Consider the following 24,074-nt stretch of genomic DNA (forward strand, 5'->3'; position numbering starts at 1 on the left):
CCCCCACACCCTTTTTAAATTAAATAATACTCTAGATAAGAAACTAAAACTGCCAGTAGGTGGCGGTAACTGTCTTTATGAGTCTTTAACTTGATTCATTCAAACGACTGATTCATTCAGGAATTCAGTAAATGGCTCACTTTATGAATTGGCCTTTGAATCAATGATTTGAATCAATGGTTCACATGATTCATTCAAAACGCAGATTCATTCAGAAACTAAACATGTGTTGTTCGGAGACGCACAACAATTCTGCTATGGCTTTAAATGTAATATGTTCCCTCAAAATTGAGCAAAAACACATAATATTGTATTTAAAATATAACACAATATCAACTTATTTACTGAACTGTTGTATAAATTCACATTTGCACTCGTTATATTTGGGACAAAAACAGCACTCGTGTGACACAGCTCTCCCTACTCCTGTGTTATCATATTATGCAAATATGAGACAAAAACTCATACAGGAGCATTTTTGCCCCAATATCTTGAATTTTAGGACATAACTGCGTTTAAGGAGTTGTTGCCCTGCATCATATTTGTCAACAGTTAAACTGACATCCCTAATTACAAGTAATGCGAGTTACATAATGAGATTACTTTTTTCAAGTAACTAGTAAAGTAATGCATTAGTTTTAAATCTACATGAAATATCTGTGTTACTTTGTTTTCCCATTTATTCAGTGAAAGCTCTCCTGTCCCGATGTTAAAAGAAATTGGGAGTGAGGTGCATAGGCAGAGGCACTTCTTTCAGACTGAGGCTTATTCATTTAATTTTTGGTGTGAAAATACCCTTACAGTTGCCAAAAATATAACTTTTGGGTTTTTCGTTATTAAAAAACAAATAAGCAAGCCCAGCCCAGATGACAAAAAGTAACACAAAAGTAAAATAATGCATTACTTTCCATTAAAAGTAACTATGTAATGCAATTAGTTGCTTTTTCATGTAGTAAGTAACGCAATATTGCAATGCATTACGTTATTTTTCATGCATTATGTTATTTTCCATATGAACATTGTAATGTACTGTACATGGTATGTGACCTGTTCAATAGTATGTTACGATGTTAAGAAACTTAGTTTTGTCTGATTGTTGTTCTTGACAGATTCTCCATGGAAGGTCTACATGGATGATGTTAGTCCAGCACTAACTAATTTGCTAGTAATTGGTCTAACGCCAGCAAGAACGTACCAGTTCAGAGTGTGTGCTGTCAATCAGGTGGGACGTGGACAGTACAGCACTGAGACCAACAGGTAAACAGTCACAGGCATCATAGCCTACTAGCTTAGCATATTGGAAAATGTTTAAGAAAAGCTTTATTGATAAGCTAGAACAAGATATCATGATAAATAATTTTGATCAGGCATTGAGGAAGGGAAACAGATCTTGTTTGACAATGTCATGGAACTGCAGATGTTACAGTAACTTGGCCATGCTAACAAGCTAAACTTTGTTTCCAACAAACTCAAAGTCCTTTGAATTTTGACTGTAGTAAGTTACATGGCCAGTCAAACAGATTGGAACTGGTAATTTTCACCAACTCTTGCCATTTTTGTGTGTTCAACACATACACACACAACCTCAGTCAGTTAGAGAGAATGTTATTATATGTGAGGACAAGATTTAAACCCTATCAAAAGAAAGGCTGATTGTAATTGAGTTACATGAGAGCTTTCATCACTGGCTCTGATTGTGAGCCATTATGACACATGGGCAGAAAAAAAACTCATATTCAGGAACACTATGAAGGTGTGAGAAATAGCATTTCTCAAAGCCAATTCCACACGGTGAAAGAATGTCAAATAGAAACTTGGCTGGAGGGAAGGACACTTTAGCACATGCAGAGGCTACTGCATTTTGTGCTCTCTATTTTGTTTTGTGAATTTTTATTCGCTCATAAATTGGCACACATCACAATGACTGCATTCAAATCGAATGCAGTCGAAATCGAAACTGCGAATCAAATCGCTTAAAGAACTTAAAAAAAGTTCAAATGGCTATTTTTCAAGCCACATGCATAAAGCTAATGCGCATGCCAAGCACTCTTTGCTAAACGGCAGGAAGAAGGGCCTGCTCAATCATCAAGGACATGTTAAAAAAGCTTGTCATGCTGTTTCCTAGTTCTCAGCTTAGCCATTATTTGAAGCAAGTCTCTATTAAACCAACATTGCCAGTTTATGTTCAATAGTACCAGTTGAGTCAGAGACTCCCTTTTCTCTTATAATGACTTTGTGAAATGCTCAGCTGCTCAGGTTTAATTGGTGCTGAATTGGAACCATATATATATTATATATATATATAATTTCTGAAGGATCATGTGACACTGCAGACTGGAGAGTCTCTATATATGATTATGTGATAAGTGTGATTTGATTATTTAGTCAGCATTTTATGTAATCAGTCAGTTTATCAAATTGTATTAATTGTCAACCCTAATTACAGTACTTTAGGCTCAACTTTGACGTTTTATCAGTTGTCACGCAGTGAGAGCTGTTGACTGTATTCGTTCTTGTTCATTCTTGTTCACACACTTTATTTTGCTCTTTTGGATGGATGCAATGTGCACTGATTTATCTGTAACTGTACTATTGACATCAGCGTAATATGCAATATCTCAGCAAGTAAGTAAACCATGTCTGGGCTTGTTAACAACATTTTAAACAGATTCGCAACATGCAGAATCCATTAAGCAAAATTACTGGTGCAATTATAGAAACTCTGTCAAAGAAGACAATAACTAATGTGAACTTGCTAACAGCTTAACTGACCTCATGAAAAAACAGGTATTGTACAATGTAATTAGTCCTGCTTTATATTAGGTGGCCTAACTACTGTACTTACATTTAAATTAATAATTTTATACAATGCACTTATTGTGTACATACATTTTTTTTACATTGTGCTTATAATTTTAAAAATACATGCATGAAATTATATCTGTAATTCATTTCTGTAATTACATTTATAATTACACTGTTGACCCATCCCTTACACCTTAACCCACACTTAAACCTACCCATACCACCAAACCTGTCCCTAACCTTATACCCATATCCCACCTCAATAGCAGCAAAAGTGTTTTACAATACAATATGAACACATTTATTTTGTGATGTAAGTATAGTAGTTACATCCACCTGATATAAAGTGTGACCATTAATTTTCTCAACGTATTTACTCTTAGTCCTGATGTGTAAAACAGAATTTGGACCCATGTCTGGTATAAAAACAACCAATTTCATTGTTATTTTACTTTTAACTTAGCAGACAAAACTCAGTTTTAATATACAAAAACAAAATGTCCTGTATGTGTTTTACATATTTTAGCTGATTCAAAAGTAGTGTTTAAATGCAATTAAAATCACCAGCTTTATGTGTATAACCACGTATCTTTCAAACTGAATGTTTAATTTAAAGCACTCAGTTAAAACAAGAGGAAAAGACTGTGGCAAATGAGACAGAGATGAAGAAGACGAACAGAAACACAAAAAATCAAATATTGATGGAGAGGGCACTTATTAAAATTTGAGCACCTATCTGCTTTGGCCTCGTTTCCAATTAATGTCAGGATCATCATCAGTTATATGAAAAATTTAAATCTCTATTTCTTTTATTCTTCTTATTCATTTTTTTTGCAAAGTACCATCAAAGGAAGAGTATAATTACGCACAGAATATGTGCTCCAATCAGGACTGTTTCATGTCTAGAAGTATGTCCATAATTGGCACACCGCAAACAATGTCAATGTCAAACTTTACTTTTTTACTGATTTATGTTGAATTTAACAAAAGCATCACTCAGCACTTAGCATTTTTATTTGCATTTAATTCATAAACAACAATTAATGCCATGCACAGTAATGACAAAAACAATACAATAGAAATCCCCTCAATACCCAATCCAACCCCAACCCACCCCAAAAGAAACAAAGAGATAGACTAAAATAACTGCTTCTAAGCCTTTTAAATTGGTTTAGGATGATTATTGTTTATTTGACAAAACATCAATCAGACTTAGCAACTTTCCTACAAGATTGCTTGCTTGAGGCACTTTAGGCCTTGCTCACTTAATCAAGCTAATAACCTTTAAACTGCAGATTAGAGCGAAGGATTGTTTATCGCCTGCTCTAGGGATCTACAGTCTCCAGAATCCTGCAGACAGACTTAGAGAGCTAAAGCCTATGGTATTGATCTAACTGAGAAATTAAAGAGTTCACTGATTTACACTAATGGGGTCAAACTAACAGATTTAGCATCGAATTGCTGATGTATCATTTTTGATATTGTTTGCATATGGTATGTGCTGAAATACTGAAATGCTCACTTGTTTACATTTTAATGCTTTATTTGTTCCCGTTTGGTTTTGTAAAAAAATTATATACATCACAGGAAACAAGAGGAGTTGTCAGCAATTAAGGGTTTGTCAGCACTAGCCATGGTTTCACTATGTTCATTGTTGGCTGTCAACTAAAAATGCCTCAAGGGTTCACATTTTTTACCAGATTTGGGAACCAAACAATAACCTTTCCAGGCTTTATTAAGTACATTTCTGTGACCGGATGCAGAATGTGCATTTTTCAAGGCAGTAATTTTGATTAAACAGCAAACATGCACTACTATTCTAAGGTTTGGAGTCAGTAACATTGTTTAATGTTTTTGAAAGAAGTCTCTTATGCTCACCATGGCTGCAGTTATTTGATAAAAAAAAAATATATTTATTATTATTATTATTATTTTTATTAAAATGTAATTTATTCCTGAGATGGCAAAACCAAATTTTCAGCAGCCATTACTCCAGTCTTCAGTGTCGCATGATCCTTCAGAAATCATTTTAATATGCTGATTTGCATGCTCAAGAAACAGAACTTTTAATGAAAAGAAAGTTTAAAAGAACATCATTTATTTGAAATCGATTTATTTTGTACAATTAACATTACTATCACTTTTGATCTATTTAATGCATCCTTGTTGAATAAAAGTATTCATTTATTTCAAAGATGATACAACTTTTGAAAAGCAGTTTATTAAACAGGCTGAAGGTGAAAATGTACTTGGGGATGACTCCTCAGTTTGGTCAGTAAGTTGTTTTTCCAGTGTTGTTTTGGACTTTTAAAGAGCCGAGTCAAGTTCAGGTTATTCCAGTGAACCCTGTTTACCCCAGCAGGGTCAGTTCTCAGTTACTCCTGCACTATAAAAGACCTTTCGCACAAACCTGAAAGATCCATTTCAATCTCTCCAGGACTACTGGATAAGCTCCCAAGGAAACTTTTAGTAACTATCGATGTCTCTGGGAGAAACTCCAAGATAAGACTCCAGGGTCTAAATATTTCTCTTTTATGATGGGATTCTCATGATGTTATCTCTCAGGCTAATGCTGCGTGAGGAACCACCCAGCGCGCCTCCAAAAAACATTGTGGCTAGTGGCCGTACCAACCAGAGCATCATGGTCCAATGGCAGCCGCCCCCTGAACCACAGCTCAATGGAGTCCTGAGGGGCTATGTGCTCAGGTATGCTTTCATGTATGGCTTCAGAAATTTAGAATTTGTATAAAATAGATCTCTATACACACTCTTTTGTACACAATATTGAATTTTAATGCAATAAAAAGGTCTTTATAATTTTGGTATAGTGGTAACGCAACAGCACAGCTTAAAGGCATGGTCACATTTACCGCATTTACAGTACATTTACAGTAGGAACCCTGCAAATGTTTTCCCCATGAAGATTACACATCAGCTGGCCATTTAAATTCGCCACGTTGACCAACAGAAAACTGATTGGTTTGAAAGTGACTTTTGTTTGAGTTGTGCTTCATACAAAGTTACATTATTGGCAATAGACAATGGATTTTTTTGTTTTATGAAATATACAAAAATGGCTTCACTTTTTATGCTCAATAATATTACCACCCAACCAGTGTTTATTAAATCTAGCTTCTGGTTTTACATAGTGTCTAGCTTGTCATCCAAGCTGTTCTGAATACTTGATCAGATAGACTACCAGCTGCTGGAGCTAAGGTTTACCTTTTAGCTGGTTAGAGCTCTTAGAGATTTGCAAAAAACCTTAACTCCCATGAAGTCGGCATGAAATGGACATTCAGAAAAATTCATCTATTTTCTAAATGCATGCTATTGATCTTACTCTGAATGATTCATCCATGCGTACTGTTAACAACTAATGAATTGAACCAAGATTGACCAATTGATCCATTACTCTCATATGTACATCACAGTTTGGAAGAAAAGATATTGCTACATCCATTACATTACGACTTTAAAGGGAAAGTCCACACAAAATGAAATTTCTGTCATCGTTTTCTCACCATTCCAAACGTGTACAACTTACTTTCTTCTGTGGAACACAAAAAGCTATTTTGAAGAATGCTGGTAACCAAACATTTTCAGTTCCCATTGATGTCCATTGTATGGACAAAAAATACAATATATGTCATTGAAAACTGAAACAAGAAACAGATTTCTGGGAGTCGAAAATCTTCTTTTGTGTTCCGCAGAAGAAAGAAATGCATACAGGTTTGGATCAATACGACGGAGTCATTTTGTGTGGACTATCCCTTTAAGATGGAATGACCTGCTTTTTCCACCAGGTTTTCAAATTACATGTATTCAGTAGTAGATGATATGAGTTGTAGGCAAGCGTCACTACTACTTTTGTTCAGAGCTGGGGAGATTACTTACAAATTGTAGTCTATTACTGATTCCAAATTACATAATAAAAATTGTAGTTAGTAACATAATCCATTACATTTTGACTACTTTTTGATTTCTTTTAGATTACTTTTGACCCTACTCATTTATCACATTTATTTAAATAGGATAATCTTGTACCATACTGATATAAAAGTACAAAGAATCGGAAAATATATTCCATTCACTGTAATTAACAACATGAAGTGCATTAAACATTTCGTTACGGTTTGCCAAACTGTGAAATGCCATGTAGCCACCTTCAAAACCGAAGACTTTCTGAATGTATATAAGCAGTAGGCTATTTAAGAAAGGAACATTAAAAAGATGAAAAAAAGGAATAATTATAAATAATTTATTGCTGCTGTGTGAATAATATGTAATCATGTAATCAATAAAAAAGTAACTAGTCTAATCACGAGCAGAGATGGACAGTAGTGACGTATTTTTACTTTACTCAAGTAAATGAAAAAAGTGTCTGTACTTTATCAGAGTATCTTTGGAAAACTTTTACTTCACTACATTCTAAAATATAATGTCATACTTTTTACTGCACTATATTTCATAAATAAAAGTTGTTGTTTTTTTACCTTTAATACTTAAGAACATTAAAAATGTAGTATTTTTTTGTACTCAAGTAAAACTTTGAATTACTTTTACTTGAGTAAAAGTAAGAAAGTACTAGATTTCTAATGTAATTAAGTATTAAATTATATTTATTATGAAACGTAGTGCAGTAAAAAGTACAATATTATGCTTTGGAATGTTTTGAAGTAAACGTTTTCTAAAGAAAAACATTGATAAAGTACAGACACTTGAAAAGTTATTTTACAGCAGAGTAAAAATACTTCACTACGGTCCGCCTCTGATCATGAGTATTTTAAAATGTAATTGAATTACAAGTACCTAATTTTTGGAATCTGATTACGTAATCCAGATTACATGTAGTCAGTTATTATCCAGCTCTGTTAGCAACCATATAGCAATGTGCTGAAACTGCCCACAATATTCTAGCATCGTAACTGCGAGTTGTGCATGGCTAAGCGCCACTTTCATTTCCTACAAAAGATGCATCTAGTTGAAATTACGAGTGAGTGTGTTTGTGTTAAAGGTTCACAATCAACTTCCCAAAAAAAACACATGATTCTCTTTCTCTCCCTCTCCCACTCAGGTACAGATTGGCAGGTCTGCCTGGTGAGTTTCAGCTGAAGAACATCACCAGTGCAGAGATTAATTACTGTCTGATTGGAGAGCTCATCATCTGGACGCAGTATGAGATCCAAGTGGCTGCCTACACTGGAGCGGGCCTGGGGGTGTACAGCCAGTCTGTCACTGAGTACACGCTGCAAGGAGGTTAGACAATCCTCACACACACACAGAAATAAACACAAACACAATGCCTCATCAGTCGGAGCAAACCCTTGATGTTTCAAATCTTTGAGGTTTGGGTCCAAAACACCGTCTTTCTCATTAAGCCACCGATATCATAAAAGATCTAGAGTAACCATGGGAACCGTAAAATCCATTAGCCGGCTTTACTGCACAGATCGGCCATCTGAAAGATTATTTCTACGAAGAGTACATTTATGGACTCTGGGCAAACACTGACCGTAGCCCATTAATTAATCTAATTTGCTTTATGTGCGTGAATTTGTGTGCGCACGCAAGGAAGTGTGGGGGTGTTCTGAGATCCTTCTGCTGTGATTATTCATAGTATTTAACGTCAGTGTAATGATACTCCTGCAGAGATTAATAGAGACCCAGTGTCCGCAGAGACTTCTTCTCGTAGAGACTGGAACAAATGCTTTTGTACACGTGGTTAGAGGCGGTTTTTATGTCCCAGTTCAGATTTCCGGACACACTAATGTAACCTTGTGCCGTTGTGTGATTGTGTTTGAAATGAAAAGGGCAGCAGGACGAATCGGAGTGCCCAATCCAATTGAGCGATAGCTAATCTGTACTCAACTCGCCAGGCCTGACCTTAAAGGGGCCATCTTAAGCACATTAAGTGTAAGCGGCATTGAGTCTTTATGGAAATATGATCTCGTTCTTCCCACTTCACGCTCAGGCCTGCTGCATAGCACCGATAGGCTACAAGAAAGGCTTTGAATACAAACTGTAGTTCATGTGTATTTGTATGTGATTATTGGTGCCACTGCGAACGATCATTTGAAAATAGAGTACGTATGTGCGGAAACGGGGGTTTGGGTAAGACGTTTAATTCCAAAATCCAGGTAGTCACAACTGATATAGTCTCGCTGAGCCAGACTTTTGACTGTTGTCTTATTTTTTGTCAGGTCCAAAAGCAGATTAGTATAAAGAAACAATGCCCAAATATTCAGTTCTAGTCATTAGTATTTAGTCTGCTTCCTACTAAGTGCCTTATAGAGTATTTAAGCACTGTAAACTTTGGCTAATCTTCAGCAGTGTTATTTTAGTATTATTTTTATGCTATTACAGTATTTCTTAATATTTTGAATAAGATTTATTTGTATATTTTCAGTCTTCATTTTAAATTTGGTTTAAGTTTTGTCTTTTTTTCTCTTTAGACTTAATTTATTTTGGTCATACTTTATTTTAAGTATTCTCGCTATTAACAAACCATTAACTACGACTTTTGCCTCAAACTCCATATTAATGTATATTATTATTAATGTAATTAATGTATAAGCAATTTTAGTACTTCAGGTTATTTTATTTCAATTTGTTGCTAAAGCAACACTTCAGATTTTTGCTGAAGGTTTTTAAGTTTAAATTATTTTATTTCAGCTTTATTACTATTAACAAAAAGGATTTTCTAAAATGAAAACTAATACTTTTAGTTTTACATTTTATAGCAGTATTATTATTGCAATATTTTATAGTATTATTTTAGTATTATTAACAATTTTATAATACAATTGTTCACACACACTCACTTGCTTATTAAAATAAATTTAATAAATTCAATTTAAGATAAAGTATTTTGTGGATAAACTTCTACAAACAATCAGACGAATGAATTAATGAATGAATGAATGAATGAATGATTGTGCCATTCTAAACCACATGGTATACACAATAAAAAATTTAATAATTTTGAACTTTTAAGTTCAATTTAACAGCACACTTTGCAAAAATATGTTTGAACATTACCAAAATATTTCAGTGCTAAATTGTCTTCCACCCTGCAGTCCCTACAGCGCCCCCACAAGACGTGGATGCTGTTGCTCTCAACTCCACCACCATCAAATTCACCTGGACACCACCCCCCCAACAGTTCATCAACGGCATCAACCAGGGATACAAGGTAGAGAGAGACAGATGTGAGAATGTGTGTTTGATTGTGTGTATGAGAGAAAGAGAGACACATGTTCTGTTGGAGGTAAAAAAAATCAATTAAATTTGCCTGGCAGGTTTATTGTCTTCTGGGGTGTGTATGCATGATTGATTGGCTAAATGCCTGACAAAAACAGCAACTATAAATTTGAATTTGCATAATTAAATCCTAGCAGTGTATTTTAATCACGTTTTGTGTATGTCTTATTGTTATTCCGTATCTCTCTCACAGCTGCTGGTGTGGCCCGAACACTGTCCGGAATGCATTACCATGGTGACCATTGCCCCTGAGTTCCACGGGTCACGTCACTATGGTTACGTTAGCAATTTAAGAAAGTTCACGTGGTATGAGACGGCAGTGCTGTGCTTTACCACACCTGGCGATGGACCAGCTAGCACACCACAGCTCATCCAGACGCATACTTACAGTGAGTACTCATACAAACACATGGACACGTTACAGGAATCACATCCACATTCAAGGAAAATTTGCTCACCCTCAGGCCAACCGCGATGTAGATGAGTTTGTTTCTTCATCGAAACAGATTTGGAGAAATTTAGCATTACATCACCAATGGATCCTCTGCAGCGAATGGGTGCCGTCAGAATGAGCGTCCAAACAGCTGATAAAAACACCACAATAATCCACAAGTAATCCACACCACTCCAGTCCATCAGCTAATTGTTTGTAATAAGTAAAAATCCATTATTAAGACATTTTTAACTATTTCTTCCAGATAAAATATGAGTCCTCTAATAATCTAATATTGTTGTCTCTAGACGAAAAGTGGTCTCATCTGAACCAAGAGAGAAATATGCACAGATCAATCACCGTTTATAAGAGAAAACAGTCCAAAACAAGTTCTAAACAAATATGACGGTGGATTTTGATGTGAGAGGACAACAGAAGATCAACTTTTTTCACTGGAGGAAGCATTATTATGATTATTTTGGCCAGAAGCGACGGTTTAAATTGAAAACTTCTTAACGATTGATTTGTTTCTTACAAACACGCAGCTTTTCGCTTCACAAGATGTAACCTGATGGACTGAAGTTGTGTGGATTACTTGTGGATTATTGTGATGTTTTTATCAGATGTTAGGACTCTCATTCTGACGGCACCCATTGACTGCAGAGGATCCATTGGTAAACAAGTGATGTAATGATACATTTCTCCAAATCTTTTCAGATGAAGAAACAATCTCATCTACATCTTGGGTGGCCGGAGTGTGAGTAAATTGTCAACAAATTTTCATTTTTGGGTGAACTATTCCTTTAAAGTTATAGCTCTCTCACTGTTTGTCAGAAATAGTATCATTTGACAATCATCTATTTTAGGAGAGAAAACAGTTGATACTTCAATAAAAAGCAATTGGGAGATCCATTAAGTCTCCTGAGCAATGAAAGAGCAACCTCTAAGCAATAAATGCGTCCTCTGGGATATAATGTTTTGCTTGCACTACTGACATGTAAAATCATATTTCACACTCTTGCAGATACCCACACACTCTTACAGACAGTCTGTCTGTATTTAATTGGAGACAATCGACTAACAGTATGCTCTTTACTTGAAAACTGTCCAGCAGGCTTTGAGAAAGAGATCTCTCGGCAAAAACAAGCCTGTTTGTTTGACATTCTAGCCACCAGAATCGATACGGAGCAGAAATTTGGCCCTTTCGCTATGCATGCCGCAATTTGCCACGTAATTGTGCTTTTTACATCGCCATTGATTAGTCTTTTCGCCGACTATATATTGGCCACCCAAGTGCTGTTTTCACGTCACGCCACAGGCATGGAGAATCAGCCTTGACTAACCTGCAATTATTGAAGCAGGATCACTCCTGTTAGTCAATGCACATGTGCTCGCTATTGATTGTCCCACCATGTGTGCGTGCGCTTTGATATGTGTGCGAATGCGCGTGCAGCTGTTAACAGACAATGTAATTTTCATCAGATGATAACAGCATGTGGTCTTCTCTGCAATGTTGAGCCACAGGAGCTTGTTTCCCATGAATAGCTCAATCCCACAAACAGGTTAGACACGAAAAACCCTTGAAACAAAGTGAATAAACATAGTTAATCTCTGAAAAACCTGCCAAAAACTATCCGTTAGCATTAGTGCACAGCAAATAAACATCAAATGTACCATTTTTGATAGATCCTGTAAGTCTATTTCACACCTCCAAAAGTAATAGGTCACTGGTAAGACATCTGCTACAATATAATGAAATTATTATGAGTAATATTATTATGAATTACCTAATTAATGCAAGGATTGGTAATGTTATAGGTACTTGTGTTTTGTAGGGAATATTATGTACTTTTGTATGTATTGTTTATGAATCCAACATATTGTAAACCCACCTTGAGCCCGAAAAAATTTCCTCTTGGGGATAATAAAGTGTATTCCATTTCATTTTAAATGCTGGAATAATTTTGCTGACCAAGGTTGCATTTATTTGATCCAAAATGAAAAAAAAAAATAATAATAATGATAATGTTGTGACATATATATATATATATATATATATATATATATATATATTTTTTTTTTTTTTTTTTACAGTTGAACAGTTTCTGTTTGAATATATTTTAAAATGCAATTATTATGCAAATATTCCAGATTTTTTTTAAATGTTTGAATGGTAGTGTATGTTGCTTGCAAAAATCTTTTTGCTATTTTCTTTATTATGTAATACACACACACACACACACACACACACACGTGCATACACATACACTCTCTCTCTCCCTCTTATGGTATTCATTAATTGATTAATATTGATATTAGCTTTATTATATTTTCAGTTTTCATTTGAATTTGAGTATTAGTTATTTTGTTAGTAATAAGCTTTTGTCACTTTTATTGCATTATATATATTTCTATTTCTAGCATAATTTATTTCGTTTTTACATAAAACGTTTCGTTTACATAACAAAGTTATTTTTATTCATTTTTATTTTTAAGTTTTATTCTAAATTGTATATTTTATTTTAACTTTATTTAAAATGACATTGTGTTTGTAATAGGTTTAGTTTAAGTTAGCAATAACAAAATAAAAGGCTATTTTTTAAATATATTTATAGAGAAAAATGAATCCTTATGGTGTATTTACGGCATCTAGCAGCAGTGACCATGCTAACCAGCTAAACCTTGACCTCTTGTTCAGAACAAGCGAAAAAAATTTAATTGAAAATTAATTGAACTGCAGTGCAATGAGTTGCATGCAGTCATACGTTCTCATAAGCACGTGATTGATTAATCTGTCAGTCTAGCATGACGACTCGCACTGATAAGGTCTGCTTGACAGTCCGGGGCATGAGGGTTTGCCATGCGCGTGTTAGATCTAATGAGATTAAAGCTTTATTCGCACACATTAACCACTGTGCTTTTCAGGCAACTGTCATGTTCGCCTGTCAGATGTATTGACTTGTGGGGTGTGTATGGATGATTGATTAACTACTAAATGACTGCTAACTCGTGAGGGTAATTGCCAAGTAATGCCAACAAACACATAATTTGCTTTCGCCTATTTGCATTGCATTTGTGATACAACGGTTCCACGGCAACAAGCTCTTTGTTGGGAGCATTATGATCTTGCGGACTGAGGGTGCGAGGTAATCCTTTACCATGAGCGGGTTTGAAAGCTTCCATAAAGTGCTGCCTAGCTTTGTTCCACTCACGCATACACACACACATGCTTGTGCTAAGAGCATTGACAGACCTGCTGTGTATTCATGGGTTTATATCCCCTCAGATCATAAAATCATGAAGCTGTTGTTTAAAAAATACAGTCTCTGTATGTCTGTCTCTGTAGTTGACCTTCTACTTATAATAAAAATGCACGCTTTGTATTCTTAGGTACTCAGAAATGTACTAGCATCCATAAAACATATTTGAGATCTTAAGGGCCTAAAGCATAAAGACTTTACATCAAAGCATAGTTATATTATGTTATATTATATATTTATTTTTCCAGAGAAATCTGTAGTAACATTGCTGAGTGCAGTAAATTCATGTATATGTGTTGTAGAACCGGGCCCGGTGACTCAACTGAGCTTTACTGAGATCTTGGACACATCTCTGAGGATCAGCTGGCAGGAACCGGAAGACAAGAACGGCATTATCACAGGTGAACAGGCTCAAATATCCAATCACAGCTTCAGCTCAAACACTACAGGAATTCTCACTAATCTTTCCAGTGCTGCATGTGAAGGTGTCCCAGGGATTGACTTTTGTTAAAACTAGCAGATTTAGCTGTCATCTTTTTGTTTGATAAAGATCACATTAAAACTTGAGGAATGTTTAGCTTGTCTTAATTAATTTTAGTTTCTAGATGCCTTTAATGTAATGATTTAATTATTGTACCCTTGTCCTAGACCCAGATTTTCACTATTAAAATATGAAAAAATAAACATCATTTATAAAAAGTTGAAACCATTAAAAAAGTAAATGTAAAGTAAATTTAAACATTTGAAGCATATATTCTGTAAACATGGTTGAGATATGAAAAATCAAGGTAAATATCACTTGTGAATGTAATGTTTTTATTGTGTTATTTATTACAATCAAGCTGTTATTTTGTCAAATTAAGTGTGAAAATTGTTTAAAACATAAATTGTGTCAAATCTAATTTCCACGGAATGTTATTAAACACGGTATGACAAAAATGACAGAATTAATTTCTAAACACATTATTATTGCACAAATAAAAAAGCAAGAATGTAAAAGTTTTCTCCTGATTACATGATTATGAAAATAGCTGAATTGATGTCATGAGTCACACTTTATTTCTTTATTTTAAGGTCAAATTCTCGCTATTAACAAACCATTAACTACAACTTTTGCCTCAATAAACTCCTAATTTGCTGCTTATTAATAGTTAGTAAGGTGGTTGTTAAGTTTAGGAATTGGCTAGGATTCAGGATGTAGAATATGGTCATGCCGAATATGTGCTTTATAAGTACTAATAAACAGCCAATATGTTAATAATAGTCATGCTAATAAGCAACTAGTTAATAGTGGGAATTGGTCCCTATACTAAACTGTTACCCTGTCATGTTACTAGGAAGTGTAGTTAAGTTAGTAGCCTTACTGCTTTGAGTTGGTTGCTCCCTAACACCTCTCTGTAGTGATTAACTGTGAGTTACGGTAGTTGATTCTCTCTGCATCTTTTGCGTAATTTCATTCTTCGAATGCATGTGAGGAACCATAAAGAGAGTTTCAATTTAGCCACTTATAAAGGACCAACTTTTGCCTCAATAAACTCCTAATTTGCTGCTTATTAATAGTTAGTAAGGTGGTTGTTAAGTTTAGGAATTGGCTAGGATTCAGGATGTAGAATATGGTCATGCCGAATATGTGCTTTATAAGTACTAATAAACAGCCAATATGTTAATAATAGTCATGCTAATAAGCAACTAGTTAATAGTGGGAATTGGTCCCTATACTAAACTGTTACCCTGTCATGTTACTAGGAAGTGTAGTTAAGTTAGTAGCCTTACTGCTTTGAGTTGGTTGCTCCCTAACACCTCTCTGTAGTGATTAACTGTGAGTTACGGTAGTTGATTCTCTCTGCATCTTTTGCGTAATTTCATTCTTCGAATGCATGTGAGGAACCATAAAGAGAGTTTCAATTTAGCCACTTATAAAGGACGGTTACTGCCTATGTAGACAAAAAGCAGCGAGGCGGTTCAACTTGTGGAACAAAGCTTAATTTTCTCTTTCTTCTCATCTCATTTCCGCCTCTCCATAGGTTACGTCTTGTGTTGGGAGGAGGCCGGTCAGAACGAAACCCGTGTATCTCAGACTCTGTCCAATTCTACGCTGACATACAAAGTGACCGGGCTCACTTCGCTCACCACATACACTCTGCAGGTGGCTGCGGGGACACAGGCCGGCACCGGTGCTGCCACCTCGTCGACCATCTCGACAGGACTGCCGCCAGGTCTCCACACTCTCAAACAAATACACACTTCAATGCTAGCTCACACTCACTTTAATGCATCAAATTCTCCCTTGGGGATCGGTGATAGTCACCCTGTTCAAACTCAAAAGGAAATTCAACACATGAAACAGGATGCCGCAGTGGGGCGCATATTTCACATAGACCAGCAATCCGAGACACAGTCAGTAAGACTGTAATACATCACACAGAGTCAGTATGAAGCTCTTGGGGCCGCTGTGTGTGTGCGCGTGTGTTAGAGAGAACATGAAATAAATGATGATGACCAAAAGCCAAGCTACACTCATTATCTCCCACTGATATGCTGTGGAGTCAGGAGAGAACGAGCTTTTATCTACTGTTGAATGAGCCACCGTGAACCACCCAAATATCATTATCAATCCATTTAATTACCAATTAATCATATACCCAAACACAATGTGCACTGCTGTACACAAAACCTAATTGACTCAGAAGTGAGTTATGGGCCCATTTACAGGAGTTTTCTTTGAAGGATAATGAAGACACAGGATGGAGAAAACAGACAGAGAGCAGAACACAAAATGCAGAAAATGTTTCAATTAGATCAGCTTGTGAGTTACATAAATATGTTTTGTTGTGTTACTAAACAGAGCTTCCTGGTGCACCCTCCAATCTGGTCATCTCCAACATCAGTCCTCGCTCCGCCACCATAAAGTTCCACCCCGGCAGTTACGGCAAAACCACCATCTCCAAATGGATTGTAGAAGGACAGGTGTGTAGGCGTGTGTGTGAGTGTGTGTGTACAATTTAGTAAAGCTTGTATTGCCAAATCGCTTTTGGCAAGTGCCAAACTTTACCACAATGGCTAAAGGGTTAACAAAGTAGTAATTTTGCCATCAGTAGCAATTTGCTCTGGACAAAATGGTTAATTTTGCCACAGATATTAATATTCTGTCTGCCTAATGGTTAATTTGGTCTGAACAAAATGGTTAATTTTGCCACATATATTAATATTCTGTCTGGCTAATGGTTAGCTTGCTCTGGACAAAATGGTTAACTTTGCCACAGATATTAATATTCTGTCTGGCTAATGGTTAATTTGCTCTGGACAAAATGGTTAATTTTGCCACATATATTAATATTCTGTCTGCCTAATGGTTAGCTTGCTCTGGACAAAATGGTAAACTTTGCCACAGATATAAAGATTCTGTCTGCCTAATGGTTAATTTGCTCTGGACAAAGTGGTTAACTGCCGCAGGTATGAATATTATGTCTGCCTAATGGTTAACTTTGCCACAAATTGCACTTTTCTTTTACAAAAAAGGTTAATTTCATGAAATAGTTAACTTTGTCACTTGTAGCAATTTTCTCTCTCCAAAATGGTTAACTTGGCCACAAATGATACTTTTTTCTTTGCAAAATGGCTCTATGCAAAAAACTTTGCCATGAATGTTACTATTCTGGCTGCCAAATTGTTAGCTTTTCCACAAATTGTGCTTTTCTCTCAGAAACATGGTTACCTTTTTCACAAATGGTATAGTTTTTCCCTTTCCGAAATGGTTAACACGGTCACTTACATCTATTTTCTTTGTCCTGTTAACAGTTAACTTTGCCACAAATTATGCTATTTTTTCTCTCTGCCAAATGGTTAACTGCCACAAATGTCAATATTCTGTGTGCCCCTCTCAGAAAATAAAACTTTTTCATGAATGGTTGTTTACTCTTTGAACAATGCTTAACTTTGTCACTTACAGCATTTTTTCCCCAAATGGTTAGCTTTGACACGAATGACCCTTGTCTGTCAGGAAAATTGTTGTATTTTTTATGAATGTATGCCATGGTTAATGCCACATATAGCAGTTTTTCATTCAGCAAAAAAATGCTAACTTTAGCCTGATAGCACTGAAAGCAAACGTCCCAACCTCCCTGCAATCGCCGTCCAAAGCCACGCCCCCTGAACTCATATACGCTCACAGACCAGAAGGCTACATCAGCGGTTCCCAATTCCAGCCCATGTTCCGAAGTGAAGTAAACTTAAATGGATTTCCCCTGCTCAGTGCTCAGGGAGGAGGGAGCAATGAACACTGTGAAGGGATCATATTGATCGGAACACAGTTTATGCACGTAGCTCACTTCTAACGAGCTGGTTATCTGAATAGGGTGTGTTAACTAAGCGAGACATGCAAAATATGCAGAGAGCGGGGGCACGAGGACTGGAATTGGGAACCGCTGGTCTACATCATGCGTCATTCACCAGTGAGAAATCTTTAAAAGTACCACAATACCAGGAAGGAAGATCTGGTTGTTGATGTTTGTCTGCCATTTTCGCTGTCTGCACAGCGTGCGTGAACGCGCTGCTGATGACGTACCCTGTCTGCGCGAACAGGGTGCGCAGAGGTATGCTAATACATACTTTGACAGGCAGGTAGGAAAGCCAATTAAAACGCTCGGACCGAGCGTTTTAATTGGACCAACATTTCTTGGTCCTATGCCTTCCACAGAATATATAAATACAGATAAATACATTTAGACCACTTAACTTAATGATTGCTATCGGGATGTGAAGAGACTTTCAACCAGCATAACAAAAAATGTTTCTGAAGACAATCACCTGTTGCACCTTTAACTTTTCTGCAGATTACTTTTTTTCGCCTCAAAAGTGGTGAACTTTGCCACAAATTAGACTTTTCTCACTGTATTTTTTTTAATGAATGGTAGTTTTCGCTCTGCAAATATATATAAAATTAAATATATAGTTTCAATTTGCCACAAATGTCAATAATCTGCCAGTCGAATGGTTAAATTTGCCACAAATGGCAATTTTCTCTCTGCAAAATTATTAATATTGCCTTGAAGGGCACCTTTCTCTTTGAAAAAAATCTTACCTTTTCCACAAATTGCTGTTTTCTCTCTGCAAAATATGTAACTTTGTGACGAATGGCAAATTTTCCTTCTGCCGAATGGCTAACTTTTCCACAAACTGCAATTTTCTCTCTGCCAAGACTGCTCTATGGAATATGACTTTTCAGTGTATGTGCTCATAAGTATAAATGTGTGTGTGTGAGTGTTTGTGTATTTGTGGGTGTGTGTTATGCCCTTGTCTGGCAGGCTGTGCTCCAGTGAAGATGCTGTTGTCTGGCAGGTACTTCATCTCCAGGGAAAAACTGAAAAACAGGCTTGCACTTGCACTAAAACATCTTCCCCTGGAGAAAACACACACACACAAACACACATGCAAGCTCACACTCTGTATTTGACATAGTACGAGGAGGCTAAGGAGATGTCATGCACCGTGTCTCCCAGCCCTTTAGGTGTGGTGTGTGTTTGTGTGTGCGCGCATATGTGTTAAGCCCCTCTTGGATGGCATCCAGCGCTGTGCAGAGTGATGAGAAAAACTCCTCCTAATGAGATCCCTCTCTTTTCCCCTTGGTTTTCTTTGCTCCTGTCTTTAATACTGTTTAATCGAGGGAGAGCAGGAAGGAGGGAGTCAGAGGGAGGGATGAGAGAAGAAGATTAGAGGTACTGAGGTGGCACTAATGGGGTCTTAAGTCTATGGGTTAGAAATCAGCTTGTGTTGGGGTGTTTTTTACAGCCGACTTCTTCACAGCTATATCCTGAACCAGGTCGGTTGCCGATTCCGATTTCCTTTGTAATCTTTTCACCTTTCCTCTGCTCAAACAGTGCTGCACAAAACATGCTGTGTGGATGCAGTGTTTACATGGAAACCAAGTACTAGTTGTTTCAACATATGGCTTGTAATATTGAAAGGAACATATCATGGAAAACCGCATTTTTCTTCCTCTCTCCCCAGTCCAACCAGATTATTGATGGATATTAAGCTGCAAAAACAATGTCACCAACTGGATCTCAATAACATTTGACCTCCAACATTTTTATACAAACACCTGTTCAGTCTTAAAATGCTAATAAATAAAAATGGAATAATAATAAAAAATAAAATAAAAAAGATAATTTCAACTTTTTATCTTACTGTTTTTACTTTTTTTCAGAATTTATATCTTACAGTATGGACTTTGTTTCTTGAAATTCTGGGGGGAAATAAGAATTGTGAGATATAAACTCAAAATTCAGACTTTTCTCTGAATTATGACTTTACGTTTAGCAATTATTATTTTTTTCTGCTATGGATTAACATTTTTTTAAAAGGTAATTACTACATCTTATCTCACAATTTTTCCTCTTGCAAATGTGAATTTGTCATTTCTAGCTCATAATTGTGACTTTTTTTCTCAGAATTGTGAAAAAAGTCTAGATTGTGAGATATAAACTCAGAATTGCAAGAAATAAAGTAAAAAGGTGAGATAAGAAGTCACAGTTACCTATTTTATTTTTTATTTTATTATAGTGTGAGTGTTTAATTAACACATTATAGTGTTTAAATTCCCTAGCCCATTCTGATGAATGATAGTGTGAACCATGAGGTTAGCCAATCACACCAAAGGTCATTAACATATGGAAATTTGAAAAGTGCAGTAGCCAAAAACAGTCAGAGGGTCAGAGAGAGGCTGGAAAATGTAAAATGATGACTGTTTTCTGTGTAAGAAACCTTGACTAACATTATAAGTGAAATTCAGTGGGAAATTGCAATGCTTTAGAAGTGAAGAATATGGCCCCTTTTAAGTATTTTGACAGTTTATACATGGTAATGATAGGAAAGAGCTAACCGCATGAAATTAATCACAGGTTGCTCTATGAATAAATGGAAGCAGCTCTCAGTGAGGTCCTAGAGGAAACATGAGTCACTGGATTGTGACGTTTGAAATGATAAGCAGTTTTTGTTTGCAGATAACGACTGGCTGCATTACCCAGTGTCTCTTTGTAGATATTTTTTTCATGTTGTAGATCCACTTTTTTAATTAGATCATTACCTCATTATGGCCTTATTATGTAAAAAAAAAAAAAAAAGCGGGCCCTTTCCGGCTCTCACATGTCATTGTTGAGAATCAATAGCATCTTGCTTTTATTAGTGAAAAACAAAAATCACAAAGCAGAGAAAACAGTAGCAGCCCTGATATGGAGTGTGCACTGCGGGCAGCTTGCTTGGGTTTGCTGTTGCTTTTCACTGTCAGTCTGAAGCTTTTCTATCATCAGCTCTGACTGCTGAATCTGACTCTCTGTATATTTGGAATGACACTCTGCCATAATAGGAATGAGGGATGCAGGATGTGTACTATACACAGTGTGGGGGACCTATATTTGCCCATATGTGCAGTATACATCAAGTGAAATCTGATATTAACCGTAAGCTGTCTCAACTGTAATCTTAACATCTCATTCGTGACTGTTGATTGTCATGTTTATGTCAGTTGACTACCCAACGTTTGGGCATTTTTACTCAAATTTGGATTATAAATGTAAAAATATCTTTATGCTTTGACATATCTTGATGCCCGGTTTCATCTCTCCATTGGTTATATGTTCAAATTAGCATACTACCGTACTGCTTTTACTGTTGCTGCATTAAACAGTATGCACATTTTTTGTATTCATAGAATACAGGGATGTAAACCCTTGTGGGGTGAAAAAGGTGACAAAGATGCAACTTCGCCCCAGGAAGAATATTTTGTAAAATGTCTGCTTTAAAATATATATATATTTGTTTTAGTTGTTGTTGATCATGAGGACATAAGGAAGAAATCACCCTAGATTCTGTATAGTTTTTTTTAAGAGTTTTTTTTTAAGTCACTCTACTAAGGCCACATTCACATTGTTCTTCTGGAACGCTATAATAATAATTTATATTATATGATATGATATTATATTAATATATTAATATTATTATTATTAATAATAATAATAATAATAATAATGCAGTGAAATTACTGTCTTTAATTTCCGGTGTGATGTGTGATTTTCCTACCTTAGTCATTGTTAGCATACAACTTTCTTAGCTCATTATTTGATTGGCATTCTTAGATAAAATTTGATTAAAAGTGCAAAATAACCATTATTGTTATTATTGTTATTATTATTATTATTATTATTATTGTTGTTGTTATAATTATACATTAATTACATTTTAAATATTAGACAAACGATGAAAAAACATTACTATTGTAGTTTAATAATACATTAATTGTACATTAAAATTACAGTACTTCCCTTTCCAGTGCAACTGATAAAAAAAAAATAATAATAATAATAAAATACAACTTTTTTTTTAGCTATTTATTTAATTGGGCATTTGTAGATAAAATTGCATTTAAAGTTCAAAACGACCATTTTTTTCTAACTTAGTGACATGCATCATTGATGAGGATTGATGCAGCAACATTTATTATGGTTTGAAGCATTTATCATAAAATAATGCTGTTTCTTTGTCATTTCTGTACTGCTGAAAAAAGTGCAATAACAATGCACCCTATTTATGTCTCTTGCTGATATAAACATGCAACACAGTGAGGTCCTTTGACTGCAGTGAAGCATACTACAGTTTGAAATGGTTGTCATACTGGATATTTTTTTATGTGTGTACTTTTAAATAGCTTTTTAAATGAAAATCATCCTGTGTGTCCACAGGTGGGGACTGTGGGTGAGGACGAGGAATGGAAGGTTCTGTACGAGATGGACAGTCCACCAGCCTCAGACACTCTGGAGATTCCCAATCTCATCCCATTTACTCAATACAGGTGAGCTTTTCGCTCCTTTGCTGAATGAAAAACCACTTTCACATCAACCTAATGAACTAAAATGTGGTGACATACGAGCCCAATAGTGTGAAAGTACCTTCACAAACCTGTTGAGTGTTTTGGTGTTTTTAGCAGGGTTTCTGAGTAATTTCAGCTGTTTATGACCTTTCAATGTTGACTAAGCACTCATTATACTCCCAGCTCTCCCTGCGTTATGTATCTCCAGCTATCTTTTTTCTGTTTCATTTATTCTTCATTTTCTCTTTCTTTCTTTCTCTCATTCCCCTTTTCTATTTATCTTTTTAATTGATTTTCTGAAGGTCCTGTGGAAAGATTGTCTTCTGATTCTCGGCACACTATCTTGTCCTAAAGGGATTACAGCTGTAGAGATCTGTTATCCTGTCCAAAATCCCCCGTCCTCCCTCTACTCAAGAGCAAGATCGGAGAATTAAAAATGCTGTTTTTGTCTCTCTCCACTTATATATTCCTTTCAGGTTCAGGATGAAGCAGGTGAACATTGTGGGTTCAAGTCCCTTCAGTCAGCCTTCTCGTGTAATGCAGACCCTGCAGTCCAATCCAGATGTGGCCCCGACAAATCTCACAGTGTTTTCTGCTAGTGAAACCAGCCTGAGGATTCGCTGGGAGGTGAGGAGAGGACACACACAGACACACACACACACAGTCCACACCAAATAAAGGTTTTCATTAGGGCTGTCATTCGATTCAAAGTTTTAATCTAATTAATCACATCCTTTTTCTGTGATTAATCGCGATTAATCGCACACTTCATGAAGTTAAGCATAGACCATTTATCTTGTTTCAAATGTTTATTTTGTCATAATTTGCTATATCCAGCAAAGTAAACCAAAACATTGAAGGGTGATTCTCAAAAATCTATATTTTCTGCAAGCTTTTTTCAAGATAAATTTAGATGTCTTTCCAAAAAAGGACACTAAGAAACTCCAAAAGGACACCAAAGAACCAAAAGATATAAGGAGCCCATATAAGCACATATGAAAGAAAAAAAAAATCTGAATTTTATAGTATGTGTACAGTGCAACAGCAAAGAGCTTTTTTACATTTTAGAGAAGACAAGTTGCGAAACTGAACAGGACCACATGGAGATGCCAAAAAATACCTAAACTAACCGCCTGCTGACTGCATCTACTACAGTACACGGATCCATTCCGTATAACTAAACACAGCAACATAAACATGACAAATCGAAACATTCGTGAATGTGTGTGGAAACAACGTGAATGTACGGAAGTGCCTGTGCATAAATACAATGTGCGATCAGTGCGTCAAGAGCACTCATACATGCAGAGAAACCGTAGTTTGCGTCTGATCTGGCCATACAGCAGTGGGATGTGTTGGCAATCCGTTCAGTCTGTATTTCACACAGTGCGACGTGTGAGTCAGGGCTCGCGCTCTTCAGAGACGATCACAGAATATGACAGAGCTCGTGTTT

At 36.0% G+C, this 24,074-nt stretch overlaps 1 protein-coding gene across 1 annotated transcript in view; it reads left to right on the forward strand.

Annotated features, from left to right (window-relative positions):
* The window catches only part of LOC107565061 (protein sidekick-1-like), a 214,953-nt gene that overhangs the window by 148,710 nt on the left and 42,169 nt on the right, over nucleotides 1-24,074 (forward strand). Inside the window, exons 13-22 of the mRNA XM_016250249.1 lie at nucleotides 1,110-1,257; nucleotides 5,371-5,511; nucleotides 7,880-8,061; nucleotides 9,882-9,997; nucleotides 10,259-10,454; nucleotides 14,061-14,159; nucleotides 15,783-15,974; nucleotides 16,604-16,725; nucleotides 22,494-22,603; nucleotides 23,098-23,248. Of these exons, the coding sequence (XP_016105735.1) occupies nucleotides 1,110-1,257; nucleotides 5,371-5,511; nucleotides 7,880-8,061; nucleotides 9,882-9,997; nucleotides 10,259-10,454; nucleotides 14,061-14,159; nucleotides 15,783-15,974; nucleotides 16,604-16,725; nucleotides 22,494-22,603; nucleotides 23,098-23,248 (1,457 nt within the window). The remainder of the gene's footprint in view (nucleotides 1-1,109; nucleotides 1,258-5,370; nucleotides 5,512-7,879; nucleotides 8,062-9,881; nucleotides 9,998-10,258; nucleotides 10,455-14,060; nucleotides 14,160-15,782; nucleotides 15,975-16,603; nucleotides 16,726-22,493; nucleotides 22,604-23,097; nucleotides 23,249-24,074) is intronic.

Source organism: Sinocyclocheilus grahami, unplaced genomic scaffold (assembly GCF_001515645.1).
Source record: "Sinocyclocheilus grahami isolate Dianchi unplaced genomic scaffold, SAMN03320097.WGS_v1.1 scaffold25.1, whole genome shotgun sequence".
NCBI classification, from domain to species: domain Eukaryota; kingdom Metazoa; phylum Chordata; class Actinopteri; order Cypriniformes; family Cyprinidae; genus Sinocyclocheilus; species Sinocyclocheilus grahami.